This window comes from Zootoca vivipara, chromosome 2, assembly GCF_965207765.1.
Source record: "Zootoca vivipara chromosome 2, rZooViv2.hap1.1, whole genome shotgun sequence".
Taxonomy (NCBI): Eukaryota; Metazoa; Chordata; class Lepidosauria; order Squamata; family Lacertidae; genus Zootoca; species Zootoca vivipara.
This window is the reverse complement of record NC_142584.1, coordinates 72,820,443-72,847,274: the sequence shown is the minus strand read 5'-3', so window position 1 is coordinate 72,847,274 and position 26,832 is coordinate 72,820,443. Positions and strand designations below refer to the sequence as shown.

At 43.4% G+C, this 26,832-nt stretch overlaps 1 protein-coding gene across 3 annotated transcripts; it reads left to right on the top strand.

Moving 5' to 3' along the window:
* The first annotated feature begins 417 nt into the window (after positions 1-417).
* Positions 418-26,832, top strand: NEK4 (NIMA related kinase 4). Of its 3 annotated transcripts, XM_035106151.3 has the most exons (16): positions 418-767; positions 2,227-2,493; positions 3,792-3,989; positions 4,625-4,732; positions 6,889-7,043; positions 7,605-7,734; positions 8,049-8,474; positions 10,005-10,058; positions 10,549-10,689; positions 11,137-11,271; positions 11,624-11,690; positions 17,616-17,722; positions 18,321-18,409; positions 23,639-23,838; positions 24,298-24,431; positions 24,922-26,832. In XM_035106151.3, exons 1-16 carry the CDS (start codon positions 675-677, stop codon positions 25,012-25,014), a joined length of 2,397 nt encoding a protein of 798 aa, XP_034962042.3. In that variant the 5' UTR covers positions 418-674; the 3' UTR covers positions 25,015-26,832. The 3 variants fall into 3 exon arrangements, with proteins under 3 accessions (XP_034962042.3, XP_060127490.2, XP_034962043.3); XM_060271507.2 differs by lacking the exon at positions 10,005-10,058 and having other exon boundaries at positions 437-767; XM_035106152.3 differs by lacking the exon at positions 4,625-4,732 and having other exon boundaries at positions 450-767.

Sequence of the window (26,832 nt, the reverse complement as noted above, 5' to 3'; positions counted from 1 at the left end):
TATATATCCATATTGATTTTTAAAGCTACAGTTTTATTGCTTCTTATATTGTGTTTTTGGTGCATTACAATTTGAATTCTTTGGAATTAAAGTTGTAATGGAATAAAATAACATAACATAAGAAGCAAGCAGCAATGAAAACATTTGAGAATCGTTACAATCGGAGAATCCGTTACAATCCATCGCTACAAGAAGCAACGTCAACCAAAAGAGTTCAGTAGAACTGAAGCCAAGACTCTCGGCTACTTTCAAGTGGTCCGTGAGAAACAAAAGCTTGGGAACCCGTGATCTGCCGGAATCAGCGACAGTAGCGGCATGTCAGACGTTTGGCGGGACGAAAGCGGGTTCAAACCAACCCACCCGCGCGAGACAGGCGCCAAGGAATTAAATAGAACAGCGAGAGACCGGTACATAGCATGGGCGCATGCGCAAATAAAGGAATGTTGCCCGGCTCCAAGATGGCCGCTGCAGCGACCAGGACCACTACCATAGAAAGCAAGGCGCTCTTTTTTGTCTTTTTCTTTCCCTTCCCCACCGAAGGAGGGTGCTCTCTATGGTCTCCGGAGGCTTTGTAGCTCTATCTCTATGGCATCGACTGCCGCGTCCTTGCGGTTGGCGGGCGGGGGGCGGCTTCCGTAGCCCCCCCCCCGTGGCGGTCGCGGGGCCCTGCGACGATGCCCGTCGGCGAGTACGCTTTCGTGAGGGCCGTGGGGAAAGGCAGCTACGGGGAAGTGAGCCTGGTGAGGCACCGGCAGGACAACAAACAGGTACGGAGGGCAGCGGCGCGAGGGGAGGGTCTGTCTGCCTGCCTGCCTGCTTGGAGAGGAGGGCGCAGGCCAGGGCGGGCTCGGAGGGGGTCTGAAACGGGGTCGGGCAGCAGGGCAGCAGGGGGCCTTTACTATGACTTGGTGAAAGCAGCGCGGGTGAACATCCAGGAGGTGTTGGGCTGCCTCTCTCTTGCCCTCCATGCCCGTTCTCCATGCTGGATGGACTGACGGGAGTTGGGAGTCCAACACACCTGAAGGGCCGCAGGTTTCCCACCCGTCAGGCAAAGACAGAAGAAGAATCTTTATTTGCATCAGCCATTAGACATAAGAATAAAATAAAATAAAACGTACAGTGAAGATAGAGGTAAAAGGTTAACTATACGGTAGAAAATATATTAGATCTTATTCTAATTGCCCCCGCTTAAAAAAAAAAACACCTTGCAGTTTTTGCTGTCATCTTGATCTGCTAGAAGAAAGGACATGGTAGCAATTGTTGAGCGACCTGGTAGAGGGGTAGTAACCTCATTCCTCAAAAAGGCAAAAGATAGTTGCTGAACAAGAGTGGCAGTAAAAGGAGGGGAAACCCCAGTGAGGAGGGTTGTTGTGTTGTATTGAGCATTTGTGATTCATTACATATTTCGCAGGAGTTAAGCAGCTGAAAATCTGACAGTTGTTGCATTTCGAGGATGCTGTATTGACATTCTTTTATACTTTCATTTCCATCTTGCACCTTGTTGGTTAAGTTGCAAAAACATCTCTTCAGCATAAGCTACATCTGGGGGACATAGCTGCCAAGTTTTCCCTTTTCTCACGAGGAAGTCTATTCAGCATAAGGGAATTTCCCTTAAAAAAAGGGATAACTTGGCAGCCATGCTGGGGGACCTTCTTGGATCTGATGATACCACAGAGATTTATTAAATGAATGTAGCATTCATTTATAACATATTCTAAGTCAATTACAAAAATATATTTCCCCCCTGAAATGCCCAGCCTATGGAACAATTGCATGGATTCTAACAGTGCAATCCTATGCATTTCTTTTCAGAGGCAAGTCTGACTGTATTCAGTGGGGCTTCATAACAAGGGTATGAGATTTCAGCCTATGAGAGTCGGTGCAACTGGATTGGGGCCAATGCCTTCAGCCTTGGGATCAAAGGGTACAAACATATTTTTAAACATTCTGATCCAAAACACTTTGGCCTCAATCCAGAAAACATTAGCAGTGCTTCAAGTTATGTTGACATTAGTTGGACAACTTACGGTAGTTGCAGTTAGCTTAAACTCTGTTGATTATAACAGTACAAGTAATTGGATTCTCTGGATTGAGCCAGTATGAGGATAAAAGTTCAATTAAAATTAGTTGGACTTCTACAGAGTAGGCTTACATGCTCGATTTTTAAGCCTACTAAATATACTTGTGATTGTTTTTAACTTCAAAACTTTTTTCCCATTTCTGCAGTATGTTATCAAAAGGCTGAACCTTAAACATGCCTCGAGTCGTGAGAGAAAATCAGCAGAACAAGAGGCCCAGCTGCTGTCTCAGCTAAAGCATCCTAATATAGTCACTTATAGGGAGTCCTGGGAAGGGGACGATGGCCTCCTATACATTGTCATGGGCTTCTGTGAAGGAGGGGACCTATATCATAAGCTGAAAGAACAGAAAGGAAAGCTTTTGCCTGAAAGTCAGGTGGTGGAATGGTTTGTTCAGATTGCAATGGCTTTGCAGGTAATAATAATAATAATAATAATAATAATAATAATATTTATACCCTGCTCATCTTGCTGGGTTTCCCCAGTCACTCTGGGTGGTTTACAGCATATCTAAAAACATATTAAAAACATCAAGTGTTAAAAACCTCCTGATAGAGGGCTGCCTTCAGATGTCTTCTAAAAGTTGTGTAATTCTTTATCTCCTTGACATCTGAAGGGAGGGCGTTCCACAGGAAAGGCGCCACTACCGAGAAGGCCCTCTGCCTGGTTCCCTGTAACTTTGCTTCTCACAGTGAGGGAACCAGCTGAAGGCCCTCAGAGGTAACGTAACTTTGCATCTGAAACAGTTTATTCTTACTTTCTCTCTTAAATTTAAATAAACCTTTCCTAGAATTTTGGCATGACTTGAACCTCTTTTAGATTGTAATCTTTTAATAAGATATAGCAGCGTAGTAGGTAAATGTATTATTGCCACCTATGCATGCTTCTAATAAATATAGAATCTATCTTTTCTATAACATCCTGGCTGTTTTAGTAGTACCGTATGTGTAGAGCAGAAAAGTGTGGAGTCTTTCAAATATTCTTGGATAGTCTTGAACCAGTTAGACCAGGAGTAGCTAACCTTTTTTTTTACTTGAGGGCCACATTCAGCCTTTGCCAACCCTCTGAGGGCCACAAGCCATTGTTAGGTTGAGCCACCTCCAGTCACATGCACATGCTCTCTTCTCAGTTGATCCATGCAGATTAGCTGAGGAAGGAAGTCATTGTTCCCTCCCCACTCATCAAATGATGGGCCTGATGACCAGTAGGGAAGCATTTTGCCTCTCCATTAGGGAGCTAAGTTGTGCAAAGGTGTTGAAAACTCTCCACCCACTTCAGTGCTGCGTCTACTTTAAATTATTTTCCAGATGTTGGACTCCAACTCCCATTAACCTAAGCCAGCATGGTCAATCATCTAGAGACCATGCAAAAAAATTTGGCTGTGGCATCACTTTTTTACTTTTTTCTTTAGTAGACACAGCACCGAAGGGGGTGAGAGCCACACTCACTGATGGGGATGAGAAGGGACGGGGCAAGAATTCCTTCTTCATCAGACCTGCAGAGGTCAGCTGAAAAGAGAGTTGTGGTTTAAAGCATCTGGAGGCACCCAGTTGGGGAAGGCTGATTTAATGTCCGCTGCTCTTCTCCCCCCCCTCCCCGAAAAACTCAAGAGTGGCATGCACAAGAGAATTTCTTTTTATGCATGCAGTAACTCCGTGAGGTAACCTAGGTTGTGAGTTAGAGATTTGTAAATACTGTTATGTTATTTTTCAGTATTTGCACGAAAGGCACATTCTGCACAGAGATCTCAAAACTCAGAATGTATTCCTGACACGTTCAAATATCATCAAAGTGGGAGATCTGGGAATAGCTAGAGTGTTGGAAAATCAGTATGACATGGCTAGTACTCTCATTGGCACACCTTACTACATGAGCCCTGAGCTGTTCTCTAACAAGCCTTACAATTATAAGGTAAAGTATATTATGTGTTGTTATTATGAACTCATTCTCCAAGCTGCAACATGGTTTTAAGTTTGCTCAGAAGTAGACCAATGAATTCAATGATGCTTCTACTTTTGGATTTGACAGCAAGCTAAGAGATGTACCTGAAAACCAACTTACAGTAGTTCTTCTTTTGAGTGGCTATTAAAACCACAGGAATTCTAAGTCTTTACATCTAAATTGATGAATGAGAGCTTGAAATAAGGTTCAAGGTAGTACACTAATTGCCATTTATATTTATATGAGAAATACTGTACAGTACAATTCAGGCAAAGTATCCAGCTGCCTTAAAACTTTTACATGTCATTTAAAAATTGGCTGGTGTATGCATCATGTGTTCACAAGAATCCAGTGTCCTTTCCCAGCTAAGCAAAAGCAATTCCTTCCTCCACTATCTATTTTCTTTGATAAAACAAAGATTCCATTTGTTCATAAGCTGTACCTCTCTGTTAGAAGATACCTTAGTGAAACAAATTGACCACAATCCAGAAGCCTACATGTGCTTGTGCCTCCCTTTCCAAGTTGTGAAATGGCCTGCTAATGTGTTGTCTGATTCTGTTTTAAAGGACCTTTAGAACACATGTTTTCTCTGCTTTTGCTTTTAGTCTGATGTTTGGGCTTTGGGCTGTTGTGCCTATGAAATGGCCACACTGAAGCACGCCTTCAATGCTAAAGATATGAACTCCTTAGTATATCGAATTATTGAAGGAAAGGTAACATTCCTTTATCATTTTTGCTACGCTAATTGTGGGCCACTATCCATACTTGCTGAAGACGCACACATTTCCATATGTGCAAGAATTTCCCTGTCGCCTTCTATGTTGCAAAAAACTGCGTGTAGACTAGCTAATAATCTATTATCTAAGGACATAATGGATATAAACTGTACTGCTGAAGAAAGGAAAATGCTTTCCTTTTCAGTGTAGAATCCCTGGGATATCCTCAAGCACCACATGTGCAGTAAGTTCTCAGCATGTTTAACAAAAAAAAACCATTTGATTAAAAACCCAGTCTTAAGTGTAAGGATAGTGTGTGTGTGCTTTCTTGTTGTTTGACGTGTGATATGAAGCATGCTGATGTTAAGGAAACCTGAAAATTAACGTCTTTTTAAATCCACCAGTAGTGTTATGTTCACTGGTCTATAAAACTCATTCTAAGACATCCTGCAGGTGGAAGCTGTGGCTCTCTAGATGTTGTTAGCCTGAAGCTCCCATCAAGCTTGACAGTTGGCCATGCTGGCTGGGGCTGATGATATTTGGAGACCAAGAGCATCTAGAGGGCCACAGGTTCCCCATCCCTGCTTTAAATCATTACTTTAGTGGTAGTCATTCTATCAGGCTGCAGTGCAGTGAAAGAGGAGCAAAGGCACCATTGCTTCTGTTGCAATACCAGCTGCCTTTGACTGTAAGAGAGGAGTCCAGCCAGCACAGTAATGATTCTGCTCACCCTCACTGTCCGTGGTACCATTAGTATCTGCATAGAGCAGGAATGTTCTCAGGGATGCTGTACAAGGAGTCTAGCTTTTGCTATTAAGCCACATTCAGTAATAATTCTTTTTCAGTGACTCGCCTAACTATTCGTGAGTGACACAGATCATATAAATAAACAGGAAAGATTGAATCCTTCAGAATGCAGATGGTTTTCTTAAGTGACGCCAATCAGCTGAGGCAACCCACGTATACCAAAGTTACCTTGCTAGCATGAAAGCGATAAGCATAAGAACATATTTTTTTAGATTTTGATGATAAATACTAATAGAAGCAATAGTCTGCAAGGTCATCATTAAAATGTGTGTCATGTCAAATTGTGGCTTAGTGAGAAGAAGCAAGTGCATAGGTCCCTAGAACAAAACTTGTAGCTGCTTCACTTGTTTCCTGGTCCTGGTGCTGCTGTGCTACTCTGAGCTAAGCCATGGTTTGGCTTATCATTAGGTGCATACCCAGGTTCCTGGTTTGTCTCCCTCAAACAAACTACAAGCATAAAGTGTGACAAACCAAGAACATGGGTTTGCCCATAATGCAAACCATGGCTTAGCCTGGGTAGCATGACAGCACCAAGAGAGGAGTGTAGCAACTCTGGTTTTCACGGTGGATATTCACTGGAACCATTGTAAAAACTCCAATTTACACTAGACCTCTCCTTCATGCTCTGCATACTATCCTGAGTGTTCAAAACTTGATCTCCGCTAGGCACAACCATCCAGAAGCTTACTTGCCTGCAGTTTTATGGTAGGAGAACAACAACATTGTTTTCTCCTAGACTGGCTGTTTTCTCTCTCACAGATACTCAAATATCATTGAGAAATAATGGAGAATAGCCAGCCAGATCTGTTTCGGAAGGCTGAATGGCTGCCTTGGGCTACTCTGTCTTTTGCCAGGCAGCTCCCCAGATCCTGCATCCTGGCAGTGCTATTTCAAATGCATGTGATCCTCCCTGATCCAATATTTTTGTAGTATGACACACTAAAAGGTGTGGCCCACACCATGCAAAGGATAAGTGCCACATGAGCGCAATAATACAGTACACATTGTCCCCCAGTTGAGAAAGAGCAGCCTACAGGCAGTGACAAAAGCAGCAGTAATCCATGTGCATGTGAGAGTCAACTTTGAAGTTCCCTACCCTAAGAAACCAGTTGAATGGTTGCTACAGCCAGCTGGAGCATTCCAGCCCTGCTTTGCAGGCTGCTTGATGAATGCGATGTGCATTTTCTGAAGAAACGCTGCCTTTTAGAAAGGCACATCCAAGGCTTGCGTTATATCTGAATGACTGATATGATGACATGAATGGACTTCATCATGGGGGTTTTCCCATCATAACTTTATTACCAGCCAAAGAAGTCCCATAAAGTTAGTTTTGCTTCTCTTAACAGCTGCCACCCATGCCAAAAGATTACAGCATGCACTTGAAAGAGCTAATAAGAACGATGCTTAGTAAAAAGCCAGAGGAGAGGCCCAGTGTGAGAAGCGTCCTAAGGCAACCCTACATCAAGCACCAAATCTCTCTGTTTTTGGAAGCTACAAAGGCGTAAGAAATGTTTAAATGACAAATTACATTGTGCAAGGAGTTCAATGCAGTTGTTGGAATAGCTGGGTTTTTTGTTGTTGTTGATTATGGGGTTTCTGTAATGTGTAGCACAGGGGTGGCTAACCTGTGGCCAAAATGAACAGAAATATTCATGGATGATAGATGCGTCAAAGGATATTAGAAATGACAAGCCAAATGTAGCATTTGTGACTGGTTCTGATTGCTTCTGATTGCTGGATGTCAGGAACAAGCGAGCCATGTCCTGTGATGCATGGCATCTATCTGGTCACCGTTGGGATGTTAGGCTGGTTGCAGTCTTGATCTTGGTTACATTCTTATAGGTGGACTACCTAAAGCTTATCTACATCCATATATTGATATGGATATGGATATACGGCAAGCAGTATAGGTGTTTGTTGCATGTGTCGTGCTTTCAGAAAGTACTCTAAAAGCATACGTAGGGACTGGATGCAACCTTGATTTGTTGCAAGACAATACTTCCTCAAATCTTTTAATCCTGTAGTTTCCTTAATGTTTGCATTTCTTACTTTTGCCTTGAAGGAAAACAGCCAAAAATCATAAGAAAATGTCTGAAGTCAAACCCCAGAGCTCCTCAGGAAATGCTGAATTGAAAAATGGAAATGTAACACCCCAGAAGCTTCCTAATGAACATTCCAGGAAATCTAAAAGGGTGAGTTAGATTTTAGTCTTTAACTCGACTTGGAGGGCTGGATCCAGAGTTAAATGGAGACACTGCTGGATGGGATGAGTTATGGTGCAGGGGGCTGAATATAAGGGGGGGAGGTGCAGCTGGAAAATTGGACAAAGGTACCTTTCAGCAGCTGGAGCAGGCTCTCCTGTCATCTTCAGGCATTTCTGGATCCAGCCATTTTGCATGGGATAAAAAATATATATTTTGGGCTCTTGAAATTCCATTTGAGTAAAATAGTTAATGGGATTGGTATATTAATTCTATTTTTGTTTGTTTCTTCATTTTAATTACAGAATGAAGAGAAATGTTTAATCCATAATAAAACCTTTCAGGTTTCTTCCTCGAACAAACTGGCACCCGAGCCTGAAAAAAGTGCAAACACAAATGGGTTGAACAGCACGGACATGTCAGTGGCAACAATGAGCAAAGTGGACATAGTTATTGTTCCGTTGGAAAAGAGGAACTCTGAAAGCAAACAGCCACTTGTGGGAACGTTCACGGGGGATAAAAAGCCCCGTAGTTCAAGTATGCCCAGTGAAGCAGAGTCTGAAATAGGAATAAACGCACCACAGTGTAAGGAAGAAAGGTTGCAGAGCATTACAAATCCATGTCTGGAAACTGTAGCTATTAAAAAGGGTGTTATTGATACCACAGCTGATGGTGATGATACCATGAAACTTCTGCAACCTGTTTCAGAGATCCCAGACACGAATGATAAAGTAATTATTTTATCTTATAATACAGAGGAATGTAATAGAAGCTGCCAAGTTATTGGAAATAGGACCAGCAACTAACAGCACTGGGCTTTTGTCAGTAATTGATCTAGGATGCAGCTACACTAGCTCTTTGTTTCAGATAAAGCAGCTGCAGAACTCTTGCACAGCACAAGGGCGGTTGGAGGAAGTGGAATGGAGGACAAAATGTTTTCGTGACCATGAATGACTTTACATTTCTGCTGCAATTTATTATCATTTTATATACCATTTAATGCCAAAAAAGGCTTCTAAACAAATGATAGGTTTGCATGCTGGTGTTGCAGAATGGGCTGTCCTCACTTTCTAGACATAGTTGATATAGCAAGAGGTTGTCTATCTTTAGGATCGTGGTGTTTGAGAGTAGTGCTAATATTTATACCATAGTTCTGCTTCCACATAAGACAGGGATGGGAAACCTGTGACCCTCGGAGGTCACCCTCCCATTATGGTTGGACTCCAGCTCCCATCAGCCTTGGCCTTGGCCAATGGGAGTTGTCCAAAAATATTTGGGGTGGGGAAAAGGACACAGGTTCCTCATCCCCGATATAAAATGTTAGCAGGAGAAAAGTATTTCGGATGATTGAAGCCGTCAGATATACAAACCAGCTGTGTCATCAGGCTTGATTGAGGGTTCAGATCCAAGGGCTAAATGACATTGATATTGGGCCTCAATCCAAAGCCTTATGTACAGAACTAGCTGAAAAGAGGTAGCTCTGTTTAGCCTGTTATTATTTTAGTCATGTAGGAATGTATCCAGTACCACTATTCCAAAATTTGCTCCAGAGCATTGGGGAACTCTCCAGGGCAGATTTTGAAAGTGCATGGGGGAGAGAGGAGGAGGAAGTCCCACGTTGTGATGGAACAGCATCAGATACAACTAATCAACATGACCCAAGCTATAAAGAGTTCTTTTAGGTGACCTTAAGGGCTTGGACATACCTCATATGGTCTTTTTTAAAAAACTCTTTGTCCTCCTTCCCCTGAACATCAGCTCATCCCCACTTTCTGGGGTTCAAGCATGTATGTATGTGGGGAGAGGGCAGGGAGGAGGGAGGAGACACTTCCCTTGGACCTGGAAATCCAGAGGGCCTTGGCTTGGGCTGCGCACCCATTGGAAAACAATGAAGTGAAATGGTTTGTTGTCTGAGGATGTTATTTGCGCACCTATTTGCCTGTCTTTATACAGGATGTCCCTGTCTCGTGAGACTCACTGGTGCCAATTGGAAGCAGTGTTAGAACAGAACAAGCCAGGTCCCTATCTAGCCCAGATGGGGAAGAAGACAGAGGAGTGATAGCGGTGTTTTTCCTGGGCTCAGAGAAGTGACACTTGAATACTATGTAGCCAACCACTCCTCCTACCCCTTCTATTTTACAGTACAGTAATGGGACATTTCAAATAATTTGCTCGTTTGTTTTCCTAATGTTTACACCACACTTTTAGCTAGTATCATGATTGGTAAAAGTTAATGAAAATGCAATAAATTCTCTTTCCAGGGTCTGGATTCTACTGACAAACTTCTAGCACCATTTGTGCCTGTAGAAGTTCTGGTAAGTAGTCAACTTTTTTGGTTCTGCAAGGCATGTGAAATTAAAACCGGTGGCTTCTTTTGGAAAATTGTTCTACAAATGAATGTAAAATGTCTGGGTGGCTACATAAATGCTGTTGACTACATAAATGAATGTTGTAGGTTTGGTTATGAGGATGAGAAAAAGGTGATAGTTATGGGTCCCTGGTAGCACTTTTCAAACGTGTGTATACTTTGGATTGTAAGAAGAACCCTTCTGGGTCAGGTCAGTTGCCCATCTGGTTGAGCATCCTGTTCTCACAGCAGGCAACTGAATGCCTCTGGGAAGCCTGATGAGTGCAACAGCGCTCTCCCTTCTTGCAATTCCTAGCAACTGGTATTCAGACATACATGCTGTATTTGGCAGTGGAGCCCAGAGTATACTTGTCATAGTCAGTACCATAGTCATTGATAGCTGTGTCCTCATTTTGAATCTGGAAAACATATACAAAGTATTTTGGGTTTATTCTTAGGCTGGAGCCTCCTTCAGAAGTTTGGGAGAAGCTAACAGTGCAGTTCAAAATGAAAGCACCCCCCGTTTTCAGCCCCAGGGATCTGTTCACGAGCCTTCTCTGTCACGACAGCAACGGCAGAAAAAAAGAGAGCAACTTGAGGTATGTTCAGAGAGGGTGAAAAAGAGATAACACTCCTTAATTAAAATGCAACTGCTTTTTACTTTCTATTGGCACCTCTAGATTCATTATGTTTTAAAAGAGTATGCTTTTTCAAATGGCAAAGAAGTGTTTCAGCTTTTTTAGAAGTGTTGCTATGGTCAACTGGGTAACAGAATACCCATGCTGATAATATACAGTATATTAAAAAAAAAGAATACCCATGCTGATAATATACAGTAAATTGTTATGCTTTCTGCAATGTACAGATTGTTGGTGTACAAAAAGTGGAGCTGAACTACCTTCCTGATTGTTTGTATTGACTTAGTCAATACTATACTTACTATAGAGGAATCCTTATGTCCAGCCTTGAAGGATGAGTGCTTTTATAGCTAACCGCTTAGCAGAAAAAAACAGTGTTTTTACATAGCTGCTTTTTCTCCCTTTAAGGATACAGGTCCTCGACCATTGCCTGCTGCTCCTGACATGAATGCAAAGACAAGAGGAGACAACACAGACAAGCAGGATGCTGCAGTTACAAGGGCTATAAACAGACCTGGAAGCACCGAAGTGACAGCTTCTAAGGTTTGCTGCAGACACATTTTTAGCATATTAATGCTACCTGTTTTTCTTTGAAGCCTCACATTCAGCATTTTTTCAATGCATAGGCTAAAGTGTACTTACTTTGCCATCACAGATCTGTAAACCTGCTTAGTACAGGGTTGGCAAACCTCTTTTGTAGTAAAGAAGGCGGGGGATTCTTTTCCTGAAGGGCTTTATCAACCTTGTAGAATAAGTCAGTGGAGAAAAGGTAGTGAACTATTGACTGTCTTGGAAACTTCAGTTTTCAGTTATCAGTTAGATATCCACTGGTCAATTATGACAGACTACAAAGCCACGTATATTGATGCTGATATCACTGTTACTTATTTTAAAGGATCGACCATTGTCAGCACGAGAGAGGAGGAGACTAAAGCAATCTCAGGAAGACATGCTTCCTTTCGGTAACTGACTTCTTTGCCCTTTTTAAGCATATGGTGCAGTTTCTTATCTATAACATATCTTCATTGCAATCATTGCCCAAAGTGTATCTTAACAAATAAATGGGTGTAACTGAGACAGAACACCCTCGCACCAAATTTTCATGGCTGCTCAGTTATAAGTATGTTTTTAAAGGTAGAGATGCCAGGTCATAATTGGCAGGGATGGGGATCAAACATCCAAATTTGCATTTGGTCAGAGCATAAATGACAGAGGTGTAGCCATGTCAGCCTGTTTGCAGCAGAAAAGGAAGGAAGAAAAGAGTCTGGTGGCTTTTTAAAAATACTAGCAAATTTGTTGTGGCATGGTGTGACGGGTATAGGGCTCCGTTGAGTTGTTTATGACTCAATTAGGAGCCACTACTTATCGCCCGGCGCGCTTCCTCTCCGCTTCTCTGCTTCCGTAGAACCGGGCTGGCAGTAAAACACACACAGCAGAGTTCTTCTTCTTCTCACACAGCGAAAACTTGTATAGCCGTTGGATAAAAAGCCTCTTAAGAACACACAGAGTCCAAAGTGTTCTAATAACTACTTAAGTTTATTCTAGAGAGAAAATAACAAACAACCTGGTGAGAGCGCAGACATCTTGCGACCGTCTCCCAGGCAGAAACGAAACCAACTGCTACACACAGAAACACTTCTGGCACATTCTGTAACATGATATTCCTCAGTGGTCAGGTGCTATACAGAAACAATTAACCCTTTGGTTACTTGTTACTCCTCACACCCCCTCTCACCTGAACACTGGGGATAGCGGGTATCCAAACTTACCCCAAAACCAACCCTTCACAGAATTCCCCATGCCGTTGGAAACTCAAGGGTTTTGTGAACCCATCTGCTAGGTTCTCCTGGCTTGGACAATACCTCAACTTCACCAAGCCTACCTGTATGCTCTGACATACGTTTCGGAAGCGGATGTCTAAGTGTTTGGTTCTGGCCTTGAACTGTCCAGACTCCGCCAGTCTCAAAGATGGTTGATTGTCGCCCCAAACAGTGATGGGCTGGCTACAATCACCCCAGATTTCCTGGACCAAACATCTGTAGTACTCCAATTCAGTGCATGTCGCAGACAACGCACAGAATTCGGCTTCCGTGGAAGACATTGCTATTAGGCTTTGCCTGCGCGACCGCCAACCAATCAGGGCATTTCCAAACTTGACTACCAAACCAGTCACTGACTTCCTGTCCTCCTGATTGGCCCAATCAGCATCTGCAAAACAAGTGAGTTGTGGCTCACCTTGTGCTGACATCTCCAAACAATACTCTTTGGTCTCCTGCAAATACCTAAGCACTCTCTTAATGCCATTCCAAGCATGCACGCTAGGTTTCGATGCTTCTCTACTGAGCAAATTGACTGCAAAAGCAATATCTGGTCTGCTCCATTGTGACAAATACAACAGACTCCCTAGCGCTGACTGAAACACTTCAGGACTCTCAAACGCTACTTTGTCCTTCACTTGTGAATCTTTCACAAAGTTTGTCTCCATGGGTGTTCTGACCCCTTTACAGTCAGACATTCTGAACTTCTCAAGCAAATGTTCAATCTTGCCTTTCTGACTGAGCAAAAAACTTCCATCCTCAGTTCTGTCTATCTGCACACCTAGATAAACATTCACTGCACCTAGATTCTTGAGTTTGAACCTCTTGCCTAGCTCTTTTGCAAACTTCTGCACTTGCATCTGGCTCTTTGCTAAGCAGATCAAGTCATCAACATAGACAAGCAACAGTTCCTGCTGTTCTCCTTCACCTCTGAGATACAGACAACTGTCAGCTAGACTCTTCCTGAAACCTAGGCTCTTCAAAACAGAATCAAGACATGAATTCCAATTTTTAGCGGATTGCTTCAGACCGTAGATCGACTTGTGCAGCTTCCACACCTGACCTGGCACGTCACTCTCAAACCCTGGAGGAGGCAGCATGTACAACTCCTCCTGGAGGTCAGAGTTCAAATAAGCGGTGTCCACATCAAAGTGGTTGACCACTAGGCCTCTCTGCGCTGCAGTCGCTAAAAGCATCCTGAAAGATTCCGCTCTCGAAGTCGGACTAAAGACATCTGTGTAGTGGATTCCTTTCTTCTGAGTAAAACCTCTAGCCACTAATCTAGCCTTGTACTGAGGCTCTCCAGTCACTGTGGGTTTCAGCCTGTAGACCCACCTACAACTGACTGCTTTCTTGCCTTCTGGCAACTGTGTTAGGCTATACACACCAAGAGATTGCATGGAGTTCAACTCTTTCTCCATTGCAACTTTCCACTTACTAGCTTCCTCCACTGACAACTGTTGCACCTCTTCAAAGCTTTCAGGCTCACACATTGCTAGGTTCGCCCATACACTGACAGCTGAAAACCTTTCAGGTGGTTTACCTTTCGTGGTGCGTTTTGAACGCCTTGGTCCCACATCTTCCCCCTCTAAATCCGAACTGCTTGTCTCTGACTGTGGCTCTCTCGGACTAGCAGCACTGTCAAGAGACTTACTACGCTTTGCAGCCCCCTCTGGGCTTGCTTTGGGTGAAGTGGGTGACCTACCACGTTTGCTGTACTTCCCAGGCTTGACCTGGGGTGAAGTCGGTGCGCTTCTGACTACTTGCTTCACTTCCCTAGGAGCTACACCACTTGGACCAGCTACCTGACCTGGATCTGGTCCTGCAGCATCTGGAACTCCAGCATCAGCCACCTGAGTTTCCTCTTCCTGGTCAAAACCTGAAGACCAGTCAAGAAGAACTTCGGGGTTAGCATGAATGCGTCTCCAGCCCTCTTGTTCACAGAACGTAGCACTCCTGCTAATGTGAACGCGGGTTTGGTCCCCCTCTGCTGGTACAAACCTCCAAGCCTTTGAGTTTGGTTCGTAACCACAGAAGATCATTTTTCTGGATCTTGATCCTCCCTTTCTGCGCTTCTGCTTTGGAATTAGAACCCAAGCCTCACACCCAAAAGTTCTGAAATAGTGCACCTTCGGAACTTTGCCATACAACATGTAGTAGGGTGTGTTGTCCACAACTGAATTAAAAGCGCGGTTTGAACAATAATTCACAAATTTATAGCATTCCCCCCAAAACTTCTGGGGTAGTCCTGCATCAAACAACGTTGCCTCTACCAGTTCAGACAGCGTTCTAAATTTCCTTTCAGCTAAACCATTCTCCTGTGGACTAAAAGGAGCGGTTTTTCTGTGCCTAATTCCCTTGCTGCGGAAAAACCCTTGTAGTTCTGCACTCAAAAACTCTCCCGCCCTGTCACTCTGGAAACACTGGACAGTGACGGAGAACTGTAGTTCTACTTCGGCTACCCACTCCTGTATCACTCTGGCAGCCTCCCCCTTCTCTTTCAGTGTTATGACCCAGGAAAAATGGCTGAAATCATCCAGAAGACACAAAACATATTTTGAACCACCTAAACTTAACGTTGACATAGGCCCAGAAATATCCAAGTGCACTAACTGAAATGGCTTTGTGCTCTTCCTCTCAGACCTAGGATAAGAGCATCTCTTCGTCTTCGCTTTCGCACATGCGCGGCACTGCAGGTGTTTTTGACATGGCTTGAACCTGCAACCTTTGACAAAATCAGGGGCTTTTTTCACATAAGGAAAAGACATATGACAATATTTTCTGTGCCAAGCATGAATACAATCCTTATGGATAGCGCCCTCTGTGCCCTTTGGGGTATTGGCACTTTTAGCCTGAGCATCACCAGTGTTACTTCCACCTGCTTGCCCCCTCCCATCTAGGACAAACAGACCATCAGACCCAACAGTAACACTTACCAGCTCAGCCCCATCTCTGGCAATTTTGCAAACACCATTGGCAAAACTTATTTCAAAGCCCTCACGCAATAAGCAAGACACACTTAAAAGACCATTTTCCATGCCTGGTACAACATAAACATCAAGGTTAGTGTCTAAGCATTGCATATAAAAAACACCCTTGCTTTTAATTGTTCCAGAAGAACCATCAGCAAGATGCAGGCTCTTTTCATCTTCAAGTGGCCTGCAGTTCAGGATCTGTCCTGAAGGCGGTACAAGATGATGGGTGCTGCCTGAGTCGATAATAAAAGCGAAACTGTCCTGTCCTCTGTTTCGAACCGTTGCTAAGGCAGCAGAAAGACGGCTGACAGGCTTATCTGGAGTTTTCCCACGTCCTCTGCCTCGGCGCTGCTGGCTGGTCCCACGACCACGTCCGCTGGGTTGCCTGGCACCTGGCTGAGTGACCTTGGCTGCTTCCGGAGCTGGGCAGAATCTCGCTACGTGCCCAGGCTGCTGGCACCGATAGCAAAGCCTTGTTGCGCACGCACTCACAGTGGATTCCTCAGTGCTTTTTACTGCACCCCCACTGGCTTCTCTGTGCCCACGGCCCCCCTTCTCAGCCGAATCTTTCTGGCGTCTCAGTTCCAACTCAAAGAGATGCCTCATAGCATGCAGCTTAGCTCCAGCTGTTTTTCTCTGATGGACCCTTTTCAAACTGTCCCAGGCTTCCTTGGCATTTTCAGCATTTTGCACATAGGGCAGTTGCGTAGCATCACAGCTCATGACAATGGCACATCGAGCCTTATTGTCTTTCCTGGTTTCTGCTGCAAACCTCTGTGCTTCAGCTGCTGAATTATCAGCGACAGGGGTTGGAGGATTCAACACACAAGTCCACAAATCCTTTCCCAGCAACCACATTCTGGCCCTTTCTCTCCACTCTGCATAGTTGTCGCCATTCAACCTCTGGAACGGCACGACAAATGACTCCTGTAGCTGCTCCGCCATCTTGTCCACCCCCGGGCTCCGTGTCTGTGTACTCACTCAGAATAGCTCACGTTGCTCCTCCGGGTAGACTGCGGATCCCAGCCTTCTGGTACAGGGTCTTTCTGCTAGCGAGTGCATCTATTGATTGCCGACTGCAAAACAACAGGTTTCTCCCAGCTAGCTCTTTACACCGGCTTTCTCCAAGGCTTTTACAGCTGCAATCACCTTTTATTGCTTTGGTGATTGATTAGGTTCAGGACCTCTTATTTCCCATAACCTGTGACGGGTATAGGGCTCCGTTGAGTTGTTTATGACTCAATTAGGAGCCACTACTTATCGCCCGGCGCGCTTCCTCTCCGCTTCTCTGCTTCCGTAGAACCGGGCTGGCAGTAAAACACACACAGCAGAGTTCTTCTTCTTCTCACACAGCGAAAACTTGTATAGCCGTTGGATAAAAAGCCTCTTAAGAACACACAGAGTCCAAAGTGTTCTAATAACTACTTAAGTTTATTCTAGAGAGAAAATAACAAACAACCTGGTGAGAGCGCAGACATCTTGCGACCGTCTCCCAGGCAGAAACGAAACCAACTGCTACACACAGAAACACTTCTGGCACATTCTGTAACATGATATTCCTCAGTGGTCAGGTGCTATACAGAAACAATTAACCCTTTGGTTACTTGTTACTCCTCACAGTCAGATGCAGGAAGTGTATCCAAGAGATTAGCTTCTTAAATCAGTAAATGGTGGTGATTTTGAAAGACTCTGAACTAGTTTCTGTTGCATATCATCAATATGAAATCCAGGCAAATGTCTGTGAAGACCTAGGACTGTAATAATTAAGCATGTTCAAGCTCAGAATTTAACATAACTGGCCATAGCCACTCAGGTGTGGAATTCCCTACATTTTGAAGTCCAGTGCTCTACCTTGCTTGCCTCTTTTTAAAGAAATGGGCTGATTTACTTTAAAGCGTCCCAGGTTTTCACAAGTTAACATCTTTGTGCTGTGTATTTTGCTTTCCAAGTATGCTGCTGTCTTATTTTAACTTTTTATTTTCCATTTTTCGTTATAAACCACTTTGAGTGTGTTGGCAGAAAGGTAGCATGTGAATGAATGTGAATAGTGAAAATAAGAGTAGATTCTAAATGCTTTTAATTTACAACTTTTCAGGGCCTGCTGCAAGAAGAGCTTCTCACAGTGCAGCTATAGAAACAAAACTTCCAGAAGATGGTCATGTCCAAATTGCTCACATTTCCTCAGAGCTTGGAATCTGTGAGGTAAGCAAAAATCATGTATTTGCAACATTCAAAGTTGCTGGCTTTCAAAGCTGTCACTCACATGCTTTACAGCACTACAAGGGCCTTCACATGGAGGTATTTCCAAACAGACTGGATTGTATTAGAAAGCATTTCCTGCTAGGAATGTTGAATTCTATTGCCATTGACTGTTGTCAAACTCACTTTTAAAAACCTGTGCAAAACAACCTTATCCTGAAAAATACACTAGATGATTTGGCACATGCGGCTTGTGACACAGTTTGGCCCAATCGGTGTTGGAAGAGTCAATGCAACTCAAAAAAGAAACCTTGCTCTTGTAGCAGTAGCACTAACATCTACAAAAATGAGAAGCCTTTTCCATTATCACAATGATTTTGTGCACCTGATTTGAACAGGTTCTGGATACCACTTTCCACAAATGTATATTCTGTTATTAGCATCTAAAAAGGTTCCAAGCCAGTGTTCCTTTACAGAATATGGCAAGAATTGTATACACCTCCCTGAAATGGATGCCCTTTTGCAAGAAGAGATATTGGGTGACTGTGCTACTGTTTTGTCTAGTTTCTTGTGCTTGAAATACATGTTTTGGCTTCAACAGACAAAGAGCTTAATTGGTTGCTCTACTGAAGATGAACTAAGCTCTTCCACCAGCTCCACAGAGAGATCAGATGGAGACAGTAAAGAAGGGTAAGGCTTCTCCCTTAACTGTAGACATTCAGTGTATTTGTGCTAGTTTGCATTTCTCAGTGCAGAAAGTATTGATCTGATGTGCAGAGATCTTTCCTATTCTAATTAATTCAAGAGGGTTCTGAAAACTTCTCTGTGTGAAAGAAACAAGCAGAAGGTTCATGTTTGGGTTATACCTTCAGAGAAACTGAGTACAGCTGGCTTAAACTGGTGGTTATCTCTTTCTGTCAGGGTCATGCTGACTATAACAATAGGCCAGAAGGAGCCCGGGTTTTCACTTTCTCTCTCTATCTCTTTTCCTTCTGGTGTGGTGTTCTGTATGCTTAGTGTTAAGGTTTAGACCAGGCTTCTTCAACCTTGGCCCTACGGATGTTTTTGGCCTACAACTCCCATAATCCCTAGCTAGCAGGACCAGTGGTCAGGGATGATGGGAACTGTAGTCTCAAAACATCTGGAGGGCCGAGGTTGAGGAAGCCTAGTTTAGACTTATTATTGTAGGTTTAAGTTAAGTCTGCTGCAACTAGATTTCTTATGGACAGTGCAAATCCTGAATGTATTAGATTATGTACATTTGCCTTCAGTAGCAGTAAAGCTCTGCTGGATGAAATACAATAGCCTCTGGTCTATTTTTTGGGAATCCTGCAATGTGTTTAAGTTGTTACTCTGCTAACTATACATTGGAAGCTACTCTGGATCAATATTGAGTAGAATTTCATGACAATTTGTGCATCTGTGTACCACAGCCACACAGATGGCAGATCATCCTGCCCTTTCTTCAAGACTCAGGGAAATGTTTTTCTAATTTAGCTTCAGGAAGCATTAAAGATTCTTTGATATAAAATGGTTTTTTAAAAAGATTTTTAGATAATTCTTTTTGCTGTTCTTTAAATAAGAATTCCAATGCTTATCACACTGCTCCTGATCATGTGCTTCAGTGTTTTACAAGGACCAACCCACTTCTTGCAGCCATTCACCTACTTCTCAAAAAAGAAGAAGCTTTTGAACACATTTCAAGTGGGTTTTTTTTTAAAAGTTGTACAATAAAAGTGGGATACATACATTAAAGAAAATACATGCCCTGATTTAATAGCATAATTTTGTGTATTGCTAGTCGAATTAAGACCCTACTTGCCAATGTACTTTCTTCTGCTGATTAATAAAATTGGCACTAAAATGTTTTTGAGAATTTTTTAAAATTAATTTAATCTGCCTTGGTAACCTTTACCTTAAACACAACCCTCTTAATCCTGGGAAAACCCTTTTCCCAGTATGGCACTCCATCACATGCATCGCTGGGATCTAAGGATTAGACAGCTCAAACTGTTGTTATTAAAGCAGTTGTGAATTTCCTGGTTTAAATCTCATCTTCCCTATAAAGTCATTAAAGGTAAAGGGACCCCTGACCATTAGGTCCAGTCGTGACCGACTCTGGGGTTGCGCGCTCATCTCGTATTATTGGCCGAGGGAGCCAGCGTACAGCTTCCAGGTCATGTGGCCAGCATGACAAAGCCGCTTCTGGCAAACCAGAGCAGCACATGGAAACGCCGTTTACCTTCCCGCTGTAGCGGTTCCTATTTATCTACTTGCATTTTGACGTGCTTTCGAACTGCTAGGTTGGCAGGATATAAAGTCATTAGGCAGCCCTTAAGCAAGTCATTCTTTCCTCTTTTCCGCCCCCACTCCCTATTCCCTTATCTGCTTTTCCCTACATCTGCTATATTGTTTGACCTTTATATAAGGTTGCAAGCATTACTAGCAGTGTATGTGAAGTGCTTTGAACTTTAAAAAAGCATTAGAGAAATGTTAAGTAGTTCTTCCTCAGTCAGAAAAAATCAGCCTTTCACAAAGGCTATCAGTTCATGCAAGCCAAATCTATTTTCACAGAAATAATGTTCTGGTACATTCCATTTATTCAGTATCCCTTTTCTTTCCATGTCCTGCTTAACTTTTAATCTCTCTGTATCTAGGCTTACTGAGCAAATAATTTCCCATGGGTTTGACACACACTGCATTTCTGCAGATACCGTGTTTCCCCTTTTTTAAGGCGTAGCCATAAAGTAAGCCATGGCAGGATTTTTAAACATTTGCTAAACATAAGACATACCCCGAAAATAAGACATACCTCCATGCCATGTGGAGAGAGACCGCCGAGCGCCCCAACCAGCCAGCGGGACTCAGAACGCTGGCTGCAGCAGCAGCAGGAGGAAGCCTGCCGGCTCGGTGCCTGGAGCCAGCTGCTGCAGCGACGAGCGCGCAGAGCACCCGAGCCAGCGGTCTTGCCTCCGCCTGGCCCGACCGAGGAGACCTGCCTCCCCGCCTCCCAGAACCAGTGGCTGCAGCATGGAGCGCGTCGAGCGCTCCGCAGGACCCAACGCTTGTAGTGCTCTGTCGGGCCGGGCGGAGCGCCTGAGCCAGCGGCCTCCGCCTGGCCCGGCCGAGGAGACCTGCCTCCCCACCGTCCAGATCCGGTGGCTGCAGCGTGGAGCGCATCGAGCGCTCTGCAAGACCGAGCGCTTGGAGCGCTCTGTCGGGCCGGGCGGAGCGCCTGAGCCAGCGGCCTCTGCCTGGCCCGGCCAAGGAGACCTGCCTCCCCACCGCCCAGATCCGGTGGCTGCAGCGTGGAGCGCATTGAGCGCTCCGCAAGACCGAGCGCTTGGAGCGCTCTGTCGGGCCGGGCGGAGCGCCTGAGCCAGCGGCCTCCGCCTGGCCCGGCCAAGGAGACCTGCCTCCCCACCGCCCAGATCCGGCGGCTGCAGCGTCGGGCGCTCCGCAGGACCGAGCGCTTGGAGCGCTGTCGGGCCGGGCGGAGCGCCTGAGCCAGCGGCCTCCGCCTGGCCTGGCCGTGGAGACCTGACTCCCTGCCGCCCAGATACGGCGGCTGCAGCGTGGAGCGCGTCGAGCGCTCCGCAAGACCAAGCGCTTGGAGCGCTCTGTCGGCCGGGCGGAGTGCCCGAGCCAGCGGTCTCCGCCTGACCCAGCCGAGGAGACCTGCCTCCCCGCCGCCCAGAACCGGCGCAGCGCAAAGCGCTTGGAGCGCCCTGCCGGGCCGGGCGGACCACCTAAGCCAGTTTTTCTTCTTTTTTTCTTCCCTTTTTGTAATGTACAGAAATGCAAACTATAGCTTATCATCATCATTAATTAATGTACAGAAATGTAATGTACAGAAATGCAAACTATATCTTATCATCATCAGGTAATTAAAAAAAAAGACACCCCACCGAAAATAAGACACCCTGTGTTTTTTTGAGAAAAAAAAGTTGTAAGACGGTGTCTTAAAAAAGGGGAAACACGGTACAGTGGTGCCTCGCTTAACGAATGCCCTGCTTAACGAAATTTCCGCTTAACGAAAGGATTTTTCGAGCGGAGGTTGCCTCGCTAGACGAATTCGTTTTATGAAAAATTCGTCTAGCGAATCGCGGTTTCCCATAGGAATGCATTGAAATTCAATTAATGCGTTCCTATGGGCAAAAAAAAATCCAAAAAAAATCAATGCATTCCTATGGGATTCGCTAGACGAATTTTTCGTTATAAGAAAAGACCCGTGGAACGAATTAAATTTGTCTAGCGAGGCACCACTGTATCCTCTCTTTAAGATATTGGCCCCATTTATATGACACAATAAAACCAGGGGTGGGAACCCTATGCAGCTTGAGGGCCATATGCCATTGGTGGCTGGGACCTGAGGCAAAAGTGCGCAGAGCAGCAAAAGTGAATTTTATCTTTGTACAGGTGGCTAGTTTCAAAATACACTCACATATCCTTCTCCATCCTCTATCCAAACAAGCAAGAGACATTAGGGTTGAAGAACACATTCCAGCCAATTCAGAACACCTGAGGAAGATGCAAAGCAGGGCAAGACAGGGGTGAGGCCTATGGTTTCCCATCTGTGCAGCAAGCCAGAGTGAAGATCCCATTTTGCTCCTTCCTGATAATGAGTATGAGCAAGAAACCATGACTTAAGTGTTACGTCTGAACTAGAGCCAAGGCTTGCACTTGGCTTCCCAATTGTTTGGTTGAGTTAAATAACCCATGATTCTGTCAGTTTGCATTTCTTAGTGCAGAAAGTATCGATCTGATGTGTAGAGATCTTTCCTATTCTAATTAGAAGCTTCTCTGTGTGAAAGAAACTTCATGATGTTTGGGTTATTCCTTCAGAGAAGCTGAGTACAGCTGTCTTAAACTGGTTCTGTTCTCTCTTCTTCAAGGTCATGCTGACTATAAATAAGAGGCCAGAAGGAGCCTGGGTTTCACTTTCTCCTATCTCTTTTCCTTCTGGTGTGGTGTTCTTTACAGTGATACCTCGGGTTAAGAACTTAATTCATTCTGGAGGTCCATTCTTAACCTGAAACTGTTCTTAACCTGAGGTACCACTTTAGCTAATGGGCCTCTCGCCACCGCACGATTTCTGTTCTCATCCTGAAGTAACCCGAGATACTATTTCTGGGTTAGCGGAGTCTGTAACCTGAAGCATCTGTAACCTGAGGTACCACTGTACATAGTTTAAGGTGTTAAGTTTTAGACTTATAAGTTACTGTAAGTTTAAGTTAAGTCTGCTACAACTGGTTTCCTTAAGGACAGTGCGAATGCTGAATGTATTGGATTAGTGACTATTATGCTCATTTGCCTTCAGTAGCAGTAAAGCTCTGCTGGATGAAATAAATTGCCTCTGGTCTATTTTCTGGGAATTCTGCAACGTGTTTAAGTTTTTACTCTGCTAACTATACGTTAGAGTTCTGCTCTAGATAAATATCGAGTAGAATTTCAATGACAGATTCCACTTCAGATGTAATGGTAAGCCAATGATCAGGGTGTGTTGTTCCAGCTCACTGGGGGTGGGGTGGGGGACTGGTATCCTCAAAGTTTGATGTGGGCTTCTTAAAGGAGGGGCTTTCTAATGTGGGGAGAAAGAGAAGAAATAAGGACAAATTAAGGAAAAAGGAAGACGACCAGAATAGAAACAGATCAAGGAAACAAGCAATCTATAAGAATAATAACCTAATACCCCACATGACCTGGAAGCTGTATGCCAGCTCCCTTGGCCAATAACGCGAGATGAGCGTCGCAACCCGAGAGTCGGTCATGACTGCACCTAATGGTCAGGGGTCCAAAAATAAAATAAAATAAAATACCCCATTAGTATTAAACAGTTCTTTGTGTAGCCTTAAACCCACTGTTAAAAGTTCCCATAAACTGTGCATTAAAAACTTAAGATGTTTATACCTTTTGCAGAAAAACAAATGAGATGCATGACTTGGTGCAGCTAATGACCCAAACGCTGAAAATGGATAATAAAGAAAATTGTTCACAATCTGCAATACTAGCTCCCGAAACGCAGTTCCGGCTTAATAGGAAATACAAAGACACCCTTAAATTACACGGAAAAGCATCAGAAGAACCAGATGAATTCCAGTTGCAGGAGTTTCCTTCAGGTCTGTATCATGTTTGAAAGTAATCATTCCCAGATTAGGTATTCTGTTGTACCACTGAATTGCAGGAACATTATTTCAATTAGAAATGTTTGCTTATAAAGAGGGGAAATAGGGCTGTTTGCTCCACCTCTTCTGCCTGGAAGCACACAACTGAGCCCTCTAACCCATCCCCTTATTTTAAATGGCAAAAAGCTATGCCCCCTTTAGCAAGACTACAAAATCCAAGCCTCATGTGAGAACAAGGTACTGATGCTGGACTGGGAAAAGTTGTTTGTATAGTGAATCATGAAATTATAGATCTGAAGTCTGGGAAGTCCTTTAGATGGATATTTGTTTGCACCAGAATAAAAGGGAAAGGGTTCCACAAAGACTCCTACAATTACCATTTAGATTTCTGGCAACTAAAACAAAATAATAGAGAATTAAGAATATCTAATATGTTTCTGCTTATTATTTTAGATGTTCTCTCTGGTCATGAAAAGGTTAGGAGATTGGTCGAGATCTTAAGAGCAGATGTGGTTCAAGGACTTGGAGTGAAGCTTCTAGAGAAGGTGTATGATGTCATGGATGAGGAAGATGAACAGAAAAGAGAAGTATGTTTTTCATATTGCACACTTGGCAACTCTCTTCAACACTGTTTGTTTCTCGTCTAGCATTTAGAAAAGCTAGTCCAGGTATTTCCCAATGACCAACATATATTTCCTTGCACAACTCCTAATAATGTACTATTTTGAAAACAAGCCTGTTTGTCCTACAATTCTTATGCAGGTAACTTTAGTCTGCTAATCCTCCTAATCCAGTTACGATTGAATTCCAGTGATTGAAATTAATGGATGAAGTGTAATCTTATTCCCTCTTACCACTTAACTCAATGGAGCTTCCTTCTGAATAAACTGCAAATTAAAAGTTCACTTTGGGATGTTCTGCCTAACTATGTGATCCTGTTTCAGTGTTAGGGATTCCTAAACCTATGGATATCAATGTTTAGGATGTTATTTAATCGTAGCCTGAATATTTCACACTAGAATCATTTGTGTTTTGAATTACAACACATAAAAGCTTCTTTTTCCCCACCCTGAACAGCTGCATTTGCGGAAGCTCATGGGAGAAAAGTATACTTCTTACAGCATAAAGGCCCGCCATTTAAAATTCTTGGAAGAAAATGTGAAGCTTTGACAGAAACCTCAATTCAGCTATTTCCTTATGAAGAAAAGAGCAAGACTTTATTCAGCAATTTTTACCCCAGTGGATTTTTATTTTCCTGCACACAACTGATTTGTGGGGTACAATTTTTACTTTACTGATTTGTTACCTGCTGTACAGCTTGTTTAGCTTTATAAATAGCAACATGTTTCTTCCAGGTAAGTGAGTAACAGTGTTTAGGGATTTTTTTTTTATACAGGTAGTACATCTTAATATTTTCAGTTTTTTACATATTAAATTATTACCATAAATCTCAAACATCATCAATGATGTTCTTTAAGGTTGCAATCCTGCCAAGGCACAAATAGCCATCCCCACTGATTTGACCAGGTCTTGTATGTTGTTAATCTTGGCTTTCGATGCAAGTGTAGTAAGATTAGGAAAATGCCAAACATGTTTAGTCAACACCAGCGTAAGCCTGTTGTATCCCATACTTTGAATAAGCCATCTAAGAACAGGTTCTTTATATGTAGATATTGGAAACATTTACTATTGTTGCCACCATAATCATTAAAACTCAGATTAAAAACAAACACCCAGCTTTTGTAGCTACAGTATTTTCTATGCACTCTAAGCAAAATGTCCTTAAAAATGGCCTCTTTGCTAGTTTTTAGTGCTCAACTGCAGCGAGTTAGGATTTTCAATTGAAAGAATGGGGCCAAAAAAGAGAACACTCTTGCTGCTTTTCACATTTCTATCTATGAGAGGGACATAGGAAGCTGCTTTATACCAAGTTAGACCATTGGTCCATCTAGCTCAGTATTGGCTACACTTGCTGGTAGTGGCTCTCCAGGATTTCAGGCAGGAGTGTCACCCAGACCTTTCGGGAGATGCTAGGGAATGAACTTGGGACCTTCTGCTTGAAAGACAGGTGCTACCACTAAGCTCCAGGCCTTCCGCAAGGATGTTGTATGGGCTATACTCAAGAGATTTGCCCACCAAGGGGGATAGGCATAAGAAGACTTCTCCACCACCTCCTTTCCCTGGTAGGTCACAAAAGAATTTCCTCACAAAAGATGACTCTGCCCAATTTTCTATGATCCGCCCCTTCCCCACCCATTCAACCTTTCTTTAGGGACCGGCCCTGCCCTTACTTTTCTGTGGATAGATTTCTGGATACAACCCAATTTAGATTGGTATAAGCAAGCTTTGAAGTTGCAGAGAACTCAAGTAGAATGAATTTCCATAAAAATTTCCTACAACTGAGGAAACCTAAGTATCTAGGGAAACCCAGCCAGATGGGCAGGGTATAAATAATAAAATTATTATTATTATATCTGGCTGATCCATTGCCCTACTTGCTTTTTGCTGCAACAGCACAAATTGGGTCTTATAAAATGATTTGTCTCCTATAATTTCCCTTGGGACCAGCAAGACAGAAGTAACCCTTTCCTGCTACTGTATTGTTGCTTTGTGTGTGAATGTTTAACTTTAAAAAATGAGGCTAACTTTTGGTAAAATAAAGTACTTTTATCAAAACACTTTCCTTGCTTAGGAAAAACCCAGCTGGTTTTCATCCTGCTATCAATTAAAGAAAAGAATGGTTCATATGGTATTTTCCTTCAGCCATAATTACACAGCAAATGTTTCTTCAAGGACTCCTGGCTAGATAAAGCCAAGGGCTAATAATTTGGCTACAAGTTTAGTACCTTAGTATGACTTGGAAGATGGATGTACCTTGAGTACATTACATAGCTGTTTTGTACACAGTAGAATCAGTTGCTTGCTTTTCTATTGGCTCCATTTTTGTCCTGTTCCATGGAGTTAAGTATACACAAACTATTCACAGTA